Source organism: Verticillium nonalfalfae, assembly GCF_003724135.2.
Source record: "Verticillium nonalfalfae strain VnAa140/NRRL 66861 chromosome Unknown scaffold_63, whole genome shotgun sequence".
Classification (NCBI taxonomy): domain Eukaryota; kingdom Fungi; phylum Ascomycota; class Sordariomycetes; order Glomerellales; family Plectosphaerellaceae; genus Verticillium; species Verticillium nonalfalfae.
Genome location: NW_021167288.1, coordinates 41,820 through 54,994, shown reverse-complemented (window position 1 = coordinate 54,994; position 13,175 = coordinate 41,820). Strand labels below are relative to the sequence as shown.

The following is a 13,175-nucleotide window of genomic DNA, read 5'->3' as shown; positions in this document are numbered from 1 at the left end:
GTTGTCTTATCTTGATGCCGATGCCTACGTCTCGCCAAAGACGAAAACGCCCTTGCCCTTCCTGTAGCCAGACAGCGTGCCGGCGACGGCGTCCTTGAGGGCGTCCTCCTTGGTGTCCCAGCTCCAGGGGACCTCGTCGACGGGCACGTCCTTGAAGCGGCCCTCACGGATCATGCCGAGCAGGTCCTCGACGGCGAAGCGGCGGCCCTGGACGTCGCGGTCGTTCCACCTGCTCAGCCAGAAGCCGACGAAGCGCAGGTCCTGGAAGATGAGCAGGCCGGTCGGCAGGGCGACGGGCTGGCGCGCCATGCCGCCGTAGGAGACGAGGGTGCCGGCCTCGGCGAGCGAGCGCGCGAGGGCCGTGGCGCTCTTGCCGCCGACGCAGTTGAGGGCGAGGCCGACGGGGTCGCGGCCGCCGCGCGTCAGGTCGGCGAGGCGGTCGCGCCAGCCGCGGGCCAGGAACTCCGACTCGGGCACGACGACGTCGGCGCCGAGGGCCTCGAGCTCGGCGCGCAGGGCGGCCGTCGCGGCGGGCGTCGCGCGGTCGCGCACGACGTTGATGCTGCGCAGGCCCCAGAGGCGGCCGAGCTGGATGGCGGCGCGGCCGACGCCCGAGTTGGCGCCGTTCTGGATGAACCAGGCGCCGCTGCCGGGGGCCAGGGGCGTCATGGCGCCGAGGCCGTCGGGCCGCACGCCCTCGCCGGGGCCGTAGGACCGCAAGATGCGGTAGGCCGTGCTGGGGTTGACGAGGACCGTGGCGGCCTGGACGGGCGTCAGGCCCGTCTTGTCAATCTTGTGCACGGCGGCGGCGTCGGCGATGGTGTGCGTCTGCCACGTGCCGAAGGAGGGGGCAAAGGGCAGGACCCAGTCGCCGCGCTTCAGGTCCATGTTCGGCGACCCGCAGGCCGCGACCTCGAAGACGCCCTCGTTGCCGGGGATGGCCGACGGCTCGGCGGTGCCGATGAGGGTTGTGAAGGGCGGCTTGGCGCCGTACGTGCCCTGGATCGTGTTGATGTCGGCCGGGTTGATGGGCGCCGCCAGGGCACGCAGGAGGACAGAGCCCGCAGGCAGCGAGGGCGAGATGGAGTGTGTGTGGAGGCTTTGTCAAGTGTCAGCGCACGCCGTCTCGTGGGAGGGCAGGGGCAGGCAAGCAAGCAGGGAAAAGCGTACGAGAGAACGTCAGAAGGGTCGCCCTCTTTGGAGAAGACGAGGGCCTTGGCCTGGGTGTAGCCGTAGGGTCCCGACTTGTGCCTGACTGCTATTCGAGAGAGGTTGGCTGCGCATGGCGTCTGTGATGACATGGCCGGTCGCAATGCTGACGACAAGGGCCGTAGCCTTGAAGCTCGGAGCGTGGCCATTGTGTGTGTTCTTCGTCAATGTCTGGTGGAAAGGACGTTTGTTCGATGGCTACGCACACCATACGACACGAGCTTTCGAAGCTTCGGAGCAGAAGAAGTCGTGAGAGAGCTTCGGCAAGGATGACGTCGGTTTAGGTCGGTCGTTCGGTTGGCTGTCGGTCGAACGGACAGCCCCTCGCACCTGGCGCGCACCCGGCACGCACCTGGCATACCCTGGCACACACCTGGCATGCACCACACAGAGCTGCAGTGCGAGATGCCGTGGTGCGGCTGTGCAACGAAAAGAGGCTTCGCTTCGTTCGCCAGCCACACTGCACCCCAGAGTTCAATCCTCGTGCCGATTGGATGACAAGCACGACCCAGCTGCTGATGTAAGGCTAAAGCACGACGCATCCGAGGTGACCCCTGTATCCCCCTGAGCCGGGGGGAGGGGGGGGCGGACAGAACTCCACTGCAACCGTGGAGCCCGTACCATGGCAACGGTGCAGCGATAGGAGAGAGAGACAGACAAGATGGCGACCCAACATTCGGCTGGTCATGGGCGTATTTCTTTTATCAAGTTTTGACATGGCAGTGTTTGGATGCTATGGATCGACTGCCAGAAGCAAGCAACCCAGCCATGCAGCCCGTATGCGGTAGCCCAATGGACCATGTACATGTAGTATGGACAGAACACACACACACACACACAAGACCAGAGAGCACCAACGCGCGCTTTCAGCAACATGTGGCGAACATACATGATAAGACACGAATGAGACCCATACGCGGCCATCCCGACCAGAGATGGCTTGATGGTTTCAAGAACGAGAAGTAGAGCAAGGAAACATGATGAGGCAATGGCAGCAGATAGGAATAAGGTAAGGTAAGAGACATGAAGGGGGAATAAATAAATGTGTCAAAAGGAAGACGTCGTGTGTCAGAATGAGCCCGGATTGAGCTGGGTATCTTGAATCTCTCTCTCTCTCTCTCTCCCGCTCTCCTCCTCCTCCTCCTCCTCCTCCTCCGTCTTTCTCCCCGGGTCTGCCTTGGTCTCCGCCTTCGGCTTTGTTCTTGTTCTTGTTGGTGTCTTAATGTGTGTCGTAGTCCTCCTCACGCAACTGCCAGCCCTGCTCTGCTGCCACCTTTGATTCCCTCTCCTTCTCCCCCAGCTCCGGCCTCAACTCACTGCGATGAAGAAGGGTCAATGGGGGTGTGTTCGTGTTTCCAGACAACTATGATAGAAGATCGTGTTGGGCGTTCGCTCGGATTCTGTCGTTCGCTCGTACACGCGCCGTGGTGGCAGCCGGAGGGGGGGTGCCGGTTGCACGACGAGCCAGGGTTCCAACACTGGTAATTAATAATGCTGGGGTTGCGACGCCCTCGCCGCGATACAATGGAAGCGGAGCGAATCATGCATGCTGCAACACATGCCACAGAGGAAAGAAATCTACTTGATGTTCTTGAAGAGGTCGGACCCGAGGCTTCCGCCATCGTTCACGTCGACCTTTGATTCGAGAGCGCTGAGCTCAGGGATCATGGGTGGCGGAGGTCCGCGAATCTCGGGCCGGCTCTGGCTGTTGTTGGGCTGCTCATAGACGGACGGAGATCGTTTCACGGTGACGGGGGACTCGCTGGTCCTCAATCGCCGGAAGAATCCACTGCCGCGCTTGGCCTTCTTCTCGTCAAAGATGCTGCCGTTGCTGCGGCTCATGGGCCGGGCCGGCACCGCGGTGGCGTGGCCATTACCGTGTGCGTTTCCGTTCGATTGGGTCTCGCCTTCTGCATACGCATTGTTCAGTAAATTGCGGCTGAAGAGCCGGCGGATGCTTCCCGCTCGGCTCGAAGGGGCCGGAGAGAGAGGCGACTCATCAGCTGGTCGTTTCGTACCGGCAGTGGCAGTTGTGGCAGGCGAGGCAGCGGCAGCGGCAGTGTCGATGGGCTTGATCTGCTTGCTCTCGCCCTGCTTGGCATCGACAGGCGGCGTCTGGGGTGGCGTGGGCACCTCCTTGACAGGGCTGTCGGGAGGCGGCGGAATGTTGGTGCCTTCGGTCAGCGAGGCGAAGTTAAAGTTGAGTTGGGGAAGCTCAAAGCGCTTCGAGGCGGACGAAGCTGACGGCATTGTGACGGGTGGGATCGAGATGTGTCTTCGACAAAAAGGTTGATCGTGCAGAGGAGGGAAAGTTTGGCTCGCAGGACGTAAGTAGGAAGGGGGAAGGAGGCAAAAGGGTCTGAGCGCGCGAGGGAGCAGAGCCGGGAGTGCGGATCGATCCGTCCAACGTCAGGGCCGTTCGCCGCGTCTGTGGGAACAACAACAGCAGGTGAGGCGTGCTGTGTGGTGAAGCGAGGCGAAGCGAATGCGGCGGCGCGGGATGGACGCCTGTTCAAAGGTGGAACAGAAGGGTTCGATGACGGGCGAGCGGGTGTTTCGTTTCGACAGCGACCGAAATGTCAGATGTCGTGTCTCTCTGGTCTGGAGAAAGGAGGAGTCCGAGCGAAATTGGAGCCGAATCGAATTCTGCGTGGCTTGGGAGGGAGGTACTTCTGCTTCTGATGCTGGGCCCCTGCGGAGGACGAAGAAGGGGGCACAGGACAAGGGTGGCGTAATCGCAATCGACAGACGGGCAGGCAGGCAGGCGACGTGCTGGGGTCTGAGGTCACAACGCAACGCAGGTCGCAGACAGCCGAGCAGTACGGTTGGTTGGCGATTCGCAACGCTGGCAGCAGGGTCCTCGGGGCCGTTGTCCGGGTCAAGGTGCTCAGGTCAACTGGGACGAGTGAGACGACTGCGGGCGAGGTGGGTACGAGATCTTGGTTGCCCAGAGCCACCGAGAGAGCAGCAACGAATTGAAAGACGCTATCAATGCGGCGAAATGGGTCAGTCGGGGGAGCCCTTGGATGGGGGAGCTCTATTTGCTTCAATTGCCAGACAAATATGTGTCGCCGCGGTTGCAATTGAGCGAGTCGAGTGTCGAATCAAACTATTCTTGTCCTTGTACCCTGTCGCCGCACCGAGGTTCGCAATTGGACAGGCTTGGGATTGTAGGAACGCAAAAAGGGGTCGCAGAACAGGATGATGAAGATGTTTGGACAGAATTGGGGCTGGGGGTGTCTGCTGTGGCCGACGATCGAGTTAATAAGTTCGTTCAGGGCCCTGGGTCGGTCGCTGTATTCTTTCGGATCTGCTCCTGCCTGTTCCTAGCTCCTAGCTCGTCCCCTCTAGCTCCTCCCTTCTAGCTCCTCGCACCTACCTAGCTCCTTCTTGCTCCTCGTGCTCCTCGTGCTGCCCTCGCCCTTCCCCTCTCTGGCTCCCCTTCACACGCAGAAGAGGCAAACACGTCCCCGGCAGACGTCTGTTCTGGGACTGGGCTGAAGGGACGGAAACCAAAATAGCGGGTCTCTTTTGTCCTTCTCCTCCTCCTCCTCATTCCTCCCCTTCTTCTTCCTCTCCTGTGGCTGGTCCTATCTCACCCTTTAACGCCTCCACTGGCAGTCGACTACAGCCATTTGGGTAGGAACATGACCGGGCCGGTAAGGCTCCGGATGAAGCTAATGCGAAAAAAAAATGACCCGATGCCACGAGCTCACCCGTTAGGCACCAATGTTGACGAGAGCTCTGAGCCTGGGGGGGGAGAGAGGGGGCCTGGGCGGGGATGGACGATTGCGCTCGTGCGCGCGCTCGAGCTTCACCCAAGAAGCTAAGAGCTTCCTGATGGCGTCTGTCATCCGCCCGAGCCAATGCGATTCGGCCCATCTGTCAAAGACAGCTCACGAGCGTCGTGCTTTCTTTTCTCGACATCCTGGCGTGACGTATGAATCGTGGCAGCCCCTCATTGCTTGCTTACTTGCTTGCTTGTTTTCACGCTCGGCCGCTGTGCTACAACTGACATGTCGGCGCTATTTCACGCCGAGAGAATTATCCCCAGTGCCCTTCATCACACGAGACGTCGCGATGCCCAGAATGCCATCTCGACGCGACCCCCGTGCCAAACCCCATTGCCACCAGGCCTATTCCCCGTCTCTCGTTACCTAGCATGCATGCAGGCAATCACTGGTGCCGCGAACCTGCGTTAGTACAGAAACCCTCGCGGAACGCCATTGGGTCACTTCAGCCTACGGCCCTTGCATCGGCTTCTGGAAACCCGCCACCCTCGGATCATGGCTGGGTTGAGCCTTGCCCCCGAGACAAACAGACAAGAGCAATCGGAGACACTGCCCTCGGATTGCTGGGTTGAGAGCCCGAGACATAGTTCGCAACCTTTCGCAGCTTGATCATCTCTGTTGCTTCATGACGTGGCGAGCATTCTTCACATGGGTGTCGTCGCGAGCACATCAGAAACTCGATCGAACTCCCCGATGCGGCATCGCCTGCAGTGCCATGAACGCCTTTGTAGGGCTGGCTGCGTGCAGCACAAGGCACTGACTGAACAGCACCTACACAGACTACTCACCTACAGTCCCAACTAGATGTATGTACAACACTCCAAGAAACATGGCGGGACGTGTGACTCTGTTTAATTACCCGCACCCATTTGCCGGTATTCTTTCCGCGAGGACCTTCCCAACGTCGCGACGCCCTCCGTGCGCCGAAAGGGAGGGAGAATCAGCCGTGGCGATCGAACCGAGCCGTTGGGGGGATGAGTGGCGGGAACTAGGCTTACCGTCATTCGGGCCCAGCCGTACTTCGTGCGGCATCTCAACCTTGGCCGCTTGTGTTATTTACAGGCGAGTCGTGACGATAGCTGTTTCGCTGTGCAAACGCCCCCTTACATGTCCTGATCATTGGGTCCGGCGCGCGGTGTTAGGGTAAAGCATAGCCCCCCTTCTTTTCCATGATTCGGGCGACCTTGCCATCCTTCATTTAGGGTAAAGGGGACCAAAATCTCGGCTTGCTCTCCCCGGCTTGTCCTGTCATGCACATTTTCCAACGGCCCAACGGTCACTGGCCGACCCTCCTCGTTGCCAAGGCGCGGCCAGTAGTCCATTTCACTGCATCAAGCGCTGCACCCCCCAAATCATGAGCTGTCAGGCCCCCTGCTGGATGCATCCTTCTGGAAAGGCACGATTTGCAACTGCAGTCACATATGCCACAAATCACAGCATGTGACCAATGCCGAGCTCGTTTGCGCAAAGTGAACCCAGAGAAGAAGAAAAAGTGCAAGGAACTGGATTCCTGACGAAAGAGATACCATGGCTGAAGGAACCTTAAAAAAAAACTGCTGTCTTCTTCAATTCCGGAGACGCCCCAAAAGGCATCTGTCCTCCTCTCCCCCTCTCCTGTTCGTGACGTCGTTTCAACATGTGAATACCCTCCGCCTCGCCGGTGACTCGTTTCCCAGCCTTTAAGCCTTGGCATACTTTGCCGTCCACTCCTTCGCCGTGGCTATCGCGGCCTGCTCGTCCTCCTTCCAGCTCTTGGCCACATCGGCGGCGAGGGGGTCGTCGGGGTTGGGCGCGCCGAGGAGCGCCTGGATGGACAGGAGGATCGTACGGATCTGGAGGGCGGGGGACCAGTTGTCTTTGCGAGGAGAGAGGGTTAGCAAGTGATTGGGTCTTTGCAGGGGGGTTGGTGGGCATACTCTTGAGGACGTCGAGACAGATGCGGCCGAGCTTGTCAACATTGGGATGGAAGATCTTGGTGAGGAAGCGAATCTTGGGGGGCGTCATCGGGTAGTCGTCGGGAAGGAAAAGCTCGAGCTTGAAGATGCCGCCTGCGGGGTTGTTGATGCACGAGTTAGCCATCGCGGCAGGAAGACTGGCATGCAGGGAGGAGAGAGGGGTCTCGCGCAAACGCACCTTCGTACGGAGACTGCGTGGGACCGTGGATCTCGACGTCGAAGTAGCGGAGGTTGTCCTCGTGGGGGACAGCGCTGATGCCGGGAACCCTGCGAGGCACCTTGTCAGTCTACAGTCGCTTTCGCTCGAACGCACGCAGCAGCAGTGGGCGCATACGGCTCCGCCATGAGGCGCTCGGTCTCCTTGACGATACGCTTCGGCAAAGACATGATGTGTATCTCGAAAAGGTCTGTAAACGGTTGCACCTCGGGGTATGGGAAGAAGGTTCGTTCGATGCGCGCGCACGGGTGCGGTGTGTCAAGGTGGTAGCCGGTCAGGCGAGGTGGGGGAGGGGCAAGTCCTATGCGCTGACGTCGGAGAGCAGGCCGTCGAGCAAAGGGAACGTTGGCGTAGTCTTCAAAGATGTGTGGAAAAGAATGTCGAGACACAGCCGTGGTACGCCGCTTGTCAGGTAATATGCTATCGTTCGTCAAGAAGCAGGTCGGCGAGGCGAGTTGCGTGGTGCTGGAATATGTGAGCGAGGTGCCAGTGGGGGAGGAGGAGGGAATGACAGATAGATGGATGCCCCGCCTTGTGTCGCTGCGGCACTCGCAGGAAAAGAGCATTCGCCTCACCTCGCTGCCCGATACGATAGGAACTGGGAGGTCTTGCAGGGACGACAAGGTGCCTTGACCTGTAGCTGGTCTGTGCACCCCGAACAACAGGCGACTTGTGGTTGGCTGGAGGCGCTAGGCTCTTAAGTACTTCTGCGCCTGAATCTGGTGCCATGGTACAACCGCTCTTACCACGCATCTTCATGTCAAGGGACCTTCTACTCTGACGCGTGACGATCCCGTCGGAAGGTCTCACCTCAACTGCTTGTCATGTTCACCTTCAACAGCAAGCATTACTTGCATTGACCACGCACAAAGCCGGTCGCGAGCTTTCCATCGCAACTCATGTCACGGCTGCAGACCGAGATCCTCTGAACGCAGCAGCTTCCGGCGTCTCAGGCCTGATTCATCAGCTTCGAACCCTGGTTCACTGCCATGATGCGAAACACGTTGCTCACTCTTCCCTGAGCCTCGCCAACATGCCCTCGTTCGATCACATTGACGCTCCGAAGAAGGGCAAGCCGATCAAGTCAGCCTTCGATAGCGAGAGCTTCGATTCCGATGGCACCATACACGTCGAGGGGCTTGTAGGCTCTGCGACCATCTCCCCCTCTGGCCGAGATGTCGCACTGGCCTCGTGAGTTCATCATCACGGCTGAATGGACCGAGGTGGCAGTCACTAATCGCTGTTCTAGACCCGAAGGTTTGGCCATCATTGATCTGGATTCACCCTACAATCCTCCTCGTCGCCTCAGCAGTCATGGGTTGCCGTGGCTGGTCACTGACGTCCAGTGGTCACCGTTTGCGGCTCGCGACTACTGGGTTGTCTCCACGGCGAACCATCGTGCATTGGTGTGGAATCTGAACCTCAGGGACGACTCGAGCTCCGGTGCGATCGAGCATTCGCTCCAGGGCCACAGCCGCGCCATCACCGATATCAACTTCTCTGCGTATCATCCGGATCTGCTGGCCACATGCGCCGTCGACGGCTATGTACACTGCTGGGATCTACGTCGCCCGAGACAGCCAGTCTTGACCTTCTGTGACTGGTTTGCCGGCGCCACCCAGGTCAAGTACAACCGACAGAACCCGCACATCCTTGCCTCATCCCACGACCGCTGGCTGCACATCTGGGACGAGCGCAAATCCTACGTGCCTTTAAAGTCGATCAGCGCCCATACCTCTAAGATCTACGGCCTCGACTGGAACCGCACGAGATCAACCAGTCTCGTGACCTGCTCACTAGATAAGAGCATCAAATTTTGGGACTACGCCAATGACGATGACAACCCCGAACGGGTCATTCGAACCGAGTTTCCCGTGTGGAGGGCCCGTCATGTGCCCTTTGGCGAGGGCGTGCTCGCCATGCCGCAGAACGATCCGGGCGACCTTTATCTATACAAAGCGCACCAGAACCCCAGTGCGCCAACGGACGCAGCCACGGAACCGGTCGCTGTCTTCCCTGGACACGGGAGTCACAAGGCAAAGGAGTTTTTGTGGCGTACCAGAGGAGGAATCAGCGAGCAGGGAATCGACAATAGGGACTTTCAGCTTGTCTCATGGGGAGAGGATAATGAGTTGCGACTACAACGGATGGATGCGGCAACTCTCGAGTCGGTTGGCTACAGAAAGGGAATGCCAGCCAAGAAGAACCTGACGCTGACACGCAAGGGCGCCACGTACAAGACTTTCCGGACAGTAGAGGACATCGTGAACCGCGACCGCCGAAGTGCTACGATGAGCGACCCCCGTCCAGGAAGTGGTGGGACACAGTATCGGCAAAGCGCCTTGACAATAAGCATGCGGACATCTTCCTCGGTGCACAGCAAACTAGGATGGAAAGGCCCGTCGATGAAGGCCAAGAGCATACATCGAAAGATGGATCGAAGCCAGGCCCACATCGGCTGGATGAAGGGAATCACCATGACGAAGAAGAAACATTCATCCAACACGCCACGCGGTCCTGACGCGAGACCTCCGAACGTCTTCAGCCCTGGATATCCCGACGATGATAAATGGGGCGAGCCGGAGACGATACAAGATGAGTTTCTTCGCGTCAGCACCCAGCTACCAAAGGTCAAATGGGACCACATTGACTGGGACGCCCTCACCCTCAATGCATCCCTCAATGGGCCCTGGGGAAGAGATGGGGAGACCATCTTCCTCAAGGTCAAGGTTGACATACCGACCAACTATCCGAAGACGAGGGCGCCAAAGTTCTTTGTGGAGAAGACAAGCTTCATGCCTGCCGAGACGCACAGGAGAATCGAACACGAAGTCCACCAGCTGGCACACCAGTTTCTGGACCGCAAGCAAAACTGTCTCGACGTGGCTTTCAGCTACCTCCTTGGAGAGGTCGATCTAGAGACCAGCACGACGTTTTTCAAGAACGTCAAGGACCTCGACGACCCCATGGATGGGCTCGCCGACGACAGCTCAAGTGAGGACAGCGATAACGACATACCGGCGGGCGGCTCGGCGTCCATGTCCCAGGACCTGACCGCCAGTACGGAGATCGACAATACCCTGGCACCAAACAACCGACCAGTGATCCCGCCTCTGCCCAGATTCTGTGGTGCCCGTTTCGCGAGCGATGGAAGGCTGGTGTGCTTCTTCCCTACGAAAGAAGAAAAGGCAAAAGCCTTGATGTTCATACCACCCGAGTCAATGAAGGAGCGTCCGAAAGGCGAGCCTGTCTTTGCCTCATTTGGTCGCCTGGGGCACGACTCGCCACCCCGGCGTTATGGCAACGACGAGGCCTCTGCGACGGAGGAGCAGTCCGATTCGGACGAGTCTGAAAGCTCGTCTTCTTCGAGCGGCTCAGAATCAACGTCCATGCACAAAATGAATCTGTGGTACCAACCGCGACAGCGGTTCAGGAGGACTTGGAGCGAGAATCGTTCGGTGCGCTCCAGCGGCGGAGGTACCGGCGTGGGCACCGGAACCGGCACTGGGTCGCTAAGGAGAAGACCCGGGGGCAAACCTCGGAACATAATTACTCTCCATGATCTTTCAGAAATCCTGCCCGCTAAGAGAACTCTCGCACGAGAGTATGCAATCTTTGGCGACGGAGCCGAAGTGTGCGAGCAGAATGCCAAGGTGGCCGAGAAGTACGGCCACGTCGATCTCATGAGTGTATGGCGCTACCTTGGTCTCTTGCTGCGGAGAGATATTCCGCTCGAGCCTCTCGACCACGATCAGCGCGACGATTCCATCCTCGTCATTGCGCGAACCACAGTCGCACGACATCGCGGTGACGCTTCGCCAGGCGGCACGGGTCAACCTACCACGAACCTCAGCGGCCGGGTTAAATGGGGTAATCACCCCTTGGCGAAAGACTTCATCAACAAGCTCCTCGACTTTTACGAAAGGACGGCCGATATCCAAATGCTGGCCATGCTGTCGTGCATATTCAGCGAGTCGTCCGCTGAAGACCCGGTGGCGTACGCTGAATCTCGCCTGACGCAACCTGAGACTCCACTGCCCATGAAGGCACCATCCTTTTCATTGGACTACTTCCCGACAGATGCCTCTCTATGGGCATTGAACGGGCGAAGCCACAGCAACTCGGCGATCACCACGCCAAGGACCATCCACACACCTATTCATTACTCGGGCTCTCAGGGTTCGGAGGACATCCTCTGGGCCGGCGATCCGGGCTCGAATTCGTACTCTTGTGGGGAGACTCCGCCAACCAAGGGTCGAGAGCAACACCTCGACCCGGATCAGCCGCGAAGCCAAAACCAGAGCCAGGCGCCGAGCCTCTCGACTTCCCCCAGTGGTCGCATGGTGTCCAGGGTGAACTCTGGACTGACTTCCAGCTTCGCCATCAACTTTCCCCGCACATTCGCGGTCGGCATGACGGTGGCCTCTTCACCGCCACACCAGAACAAAAAGCGACCAAGTCCTGCCGAGACGATATTAAGCACGCTCGCGCCCAATAACGCGATTGCCAATGTCACATGGGGCGGCTCGACCGTTCTGGGAGATACGGGCACTGCGCGAACGTCGGTATCGGACGACGAGGGCTTCAGGGAAGAGTCGACATCGCTAGTGCCGATAGGGGTGACGGTCCACATGGAAGACCAGACAATTTTCGACGACGATGGTTGGATGTCGACGCCACTACTGACACCAGGTCGCAGCGACATGTACGCCGTGTATCGATATGCCTACGCTGAGATCCTCCAAATGTGGAACCAACCGCTCGCGAGGCTCGAGATTATGAAGTTCAACACGCTCAAGGAGGACTTTGACTCCAGAGCAGATCGCACCAGCCTACACGATTCCTTCAGCGTCCATGATAACACGACGCTTACTTCGCACCACGGCGTGCCTAATCACCAGCTGCATGGGCCTTCCCCCATTCTTCTTGGGCGCAAGGATCAGCTTCAATCTCTGATTGCGTCAGATCGCGGCCTCGACGTCACAGGCATCTGTCGGATCCACGAGATGCAACTCGAGTCGCTCAAGTATACGACGGCGTTTGCGACACGGCTGGGCGGGGCGGTCGGCGTGTGCGACAGATGTCACCGCACGCAGGCGCAGCTTCTTTGCGTTTTCTGCCACGAGCCGGTCGACGCGCTATTTTTGCCGTGCCTCGGCTGTGGATGCGCAAGCCACGAGTCGTGCCTCGCCGAGTGGCACGCGCAGGGCGAGCAGCTGTGCCCAGCGGGCGACGAGTGCAACTGCGTCGAGGAGGCGGCGAACGGCCAGGTCGAGTCGTGGGCAGCCATCATGGCGGCGGTGCGCAAGGGAGGTCACCAGCGGGCGCCGTCTTTGGAGGCCACATCGGCATCGTCGATGTTGCCGGCGTCCGCGCTCGAGGTGACGAGGGGGCCGGGCCACCACCTCCATCACTCGGACAGCGAGAAGGGATGGGAGAGCGTCGTGTCGAGCGAGGGCATTCCGAGTCGAATGCAGGGGTTCGGTAACGGCAGCAACGCGGTCATGAGCGCAGCGCGAGCAAGCTTGGGAAACCGACTCAGAAAGGCGGGAGACTGGTCAAGGGCGTCGAGCATCAGACGGAGAGATGATGGGTCCTCGGGGAGTTGGCGGAACGTGGCTCGAGATGTATAGCTTGGCGAGGACGAGGGCGGGTCCAAGGGCATGTCAGCTTCATGTGTGTGTACCATGTAGTAAGAGTAGTGTATGTGTACTCGTGTCCTGGACGAACCTAGTGGGTGCATGGTTCAAGGACAATAGTCTGTTTTCTTGGGTACGATGGTGTTGCTTTTGTGAGATATCCCATACTATATCACGCTCTTGTGCCATACATTGACTAAGCCCACGACCTCAGGGTCAACGCATGATGCTCTTTCTCGTAGGACGCGATCTGCCTTTTTTGAGCATGCCTGCCAAAAGCACGATCTTTTCGCTTGAAGATAGTATAGAGACATAATGATGTTATTTTTATTCACTTCTGGGCCATTGATAGTTTTTGGAGAAG

The 13,175-nt window shown here is 58.9% G+C and overlaps 4 protein-coding genes across 4 annotated transcripts; 1 reads left to right on the top strand and 3 right to left on the bottom strand.

Annotated features, from left to right (window-relative positions):
• Positions 1–24: 24 nt before the first annotated feature.
• On the bottom strand, positions 25–1,358 carry ETR1 (mitochondrial 2-enoyl thioester reductase; the record flags this gene model as incomplete). The annotated part of the gene is made up of 2 exons (XM_028641799.1): positions 25–1,099; positions 1,171–1,358. 2 exons carry the CDS (start codon positions 1,356–1,358, stop codon positions 25–27), a joined length of 1,263 nt encoding a protein of 420 aa, XP_028494277.1.
• A 1,429-nt stretch (positions 1,359–2,787) lies between these two features.
• Positions 2,788–3,459, bottom strand: D7B24_007693 (uncharacterized protein; the record flags this gene model as incomplete). The annotated part of the gene is made up of 1 exon (XM_028641798.1): positions 2,788–3,459. The coding sequence occupies one exon, from the start codon at positions 3,457–3,459 to the stop codon at positions 2,788–2,790; it is 672 nt and encodes a 223-aa protein (XP_028494276.1).
• A 3,220-nt stretch (positions 3,460–6,679) lies between these two features.
• UBC13 (Ubiquitin-conjugating enzyme 13) lies at positions 6,680–7,342 on the bottom strand (the record flags this gene model as incomplete). The annotated part of the gene is made up of 4 exons (XM_028641797.1): positions 6,680–6,855; positions 6,917–7,048; positions 7,134–7,222; positions 7,290–7,342. 4 exons carry the CDS (start codon positions 7,340–7,342, stop codon positions 6,680–6,682), a joined length of 450 nt encoding a protein of 149 aa, XP_028494275.1.
• Positions 7,343–8,205: 863 nt separating this feature from the next.
• On the top strand, positions 8,206–12,762 carry D7B24_007691 (uncharacterized protein; the record flags this gene model as incomplete). Its single annotated transcript, XM_028641796.1, has 3 exons — positions 8,206–8,363; positions 8,422–12,656; positions 12,719–12,762. The coding sequence occupies 3 exons, from the start codon at positions 8,206–8,208 to the stop codon at positions 12,760–12,762; spliced, it is 4,437 nt and encodes a 1,478-aa protein (XP_028494274.1).
• Positions 12,763–13,175: the final 413 nt, after the last annotated feature.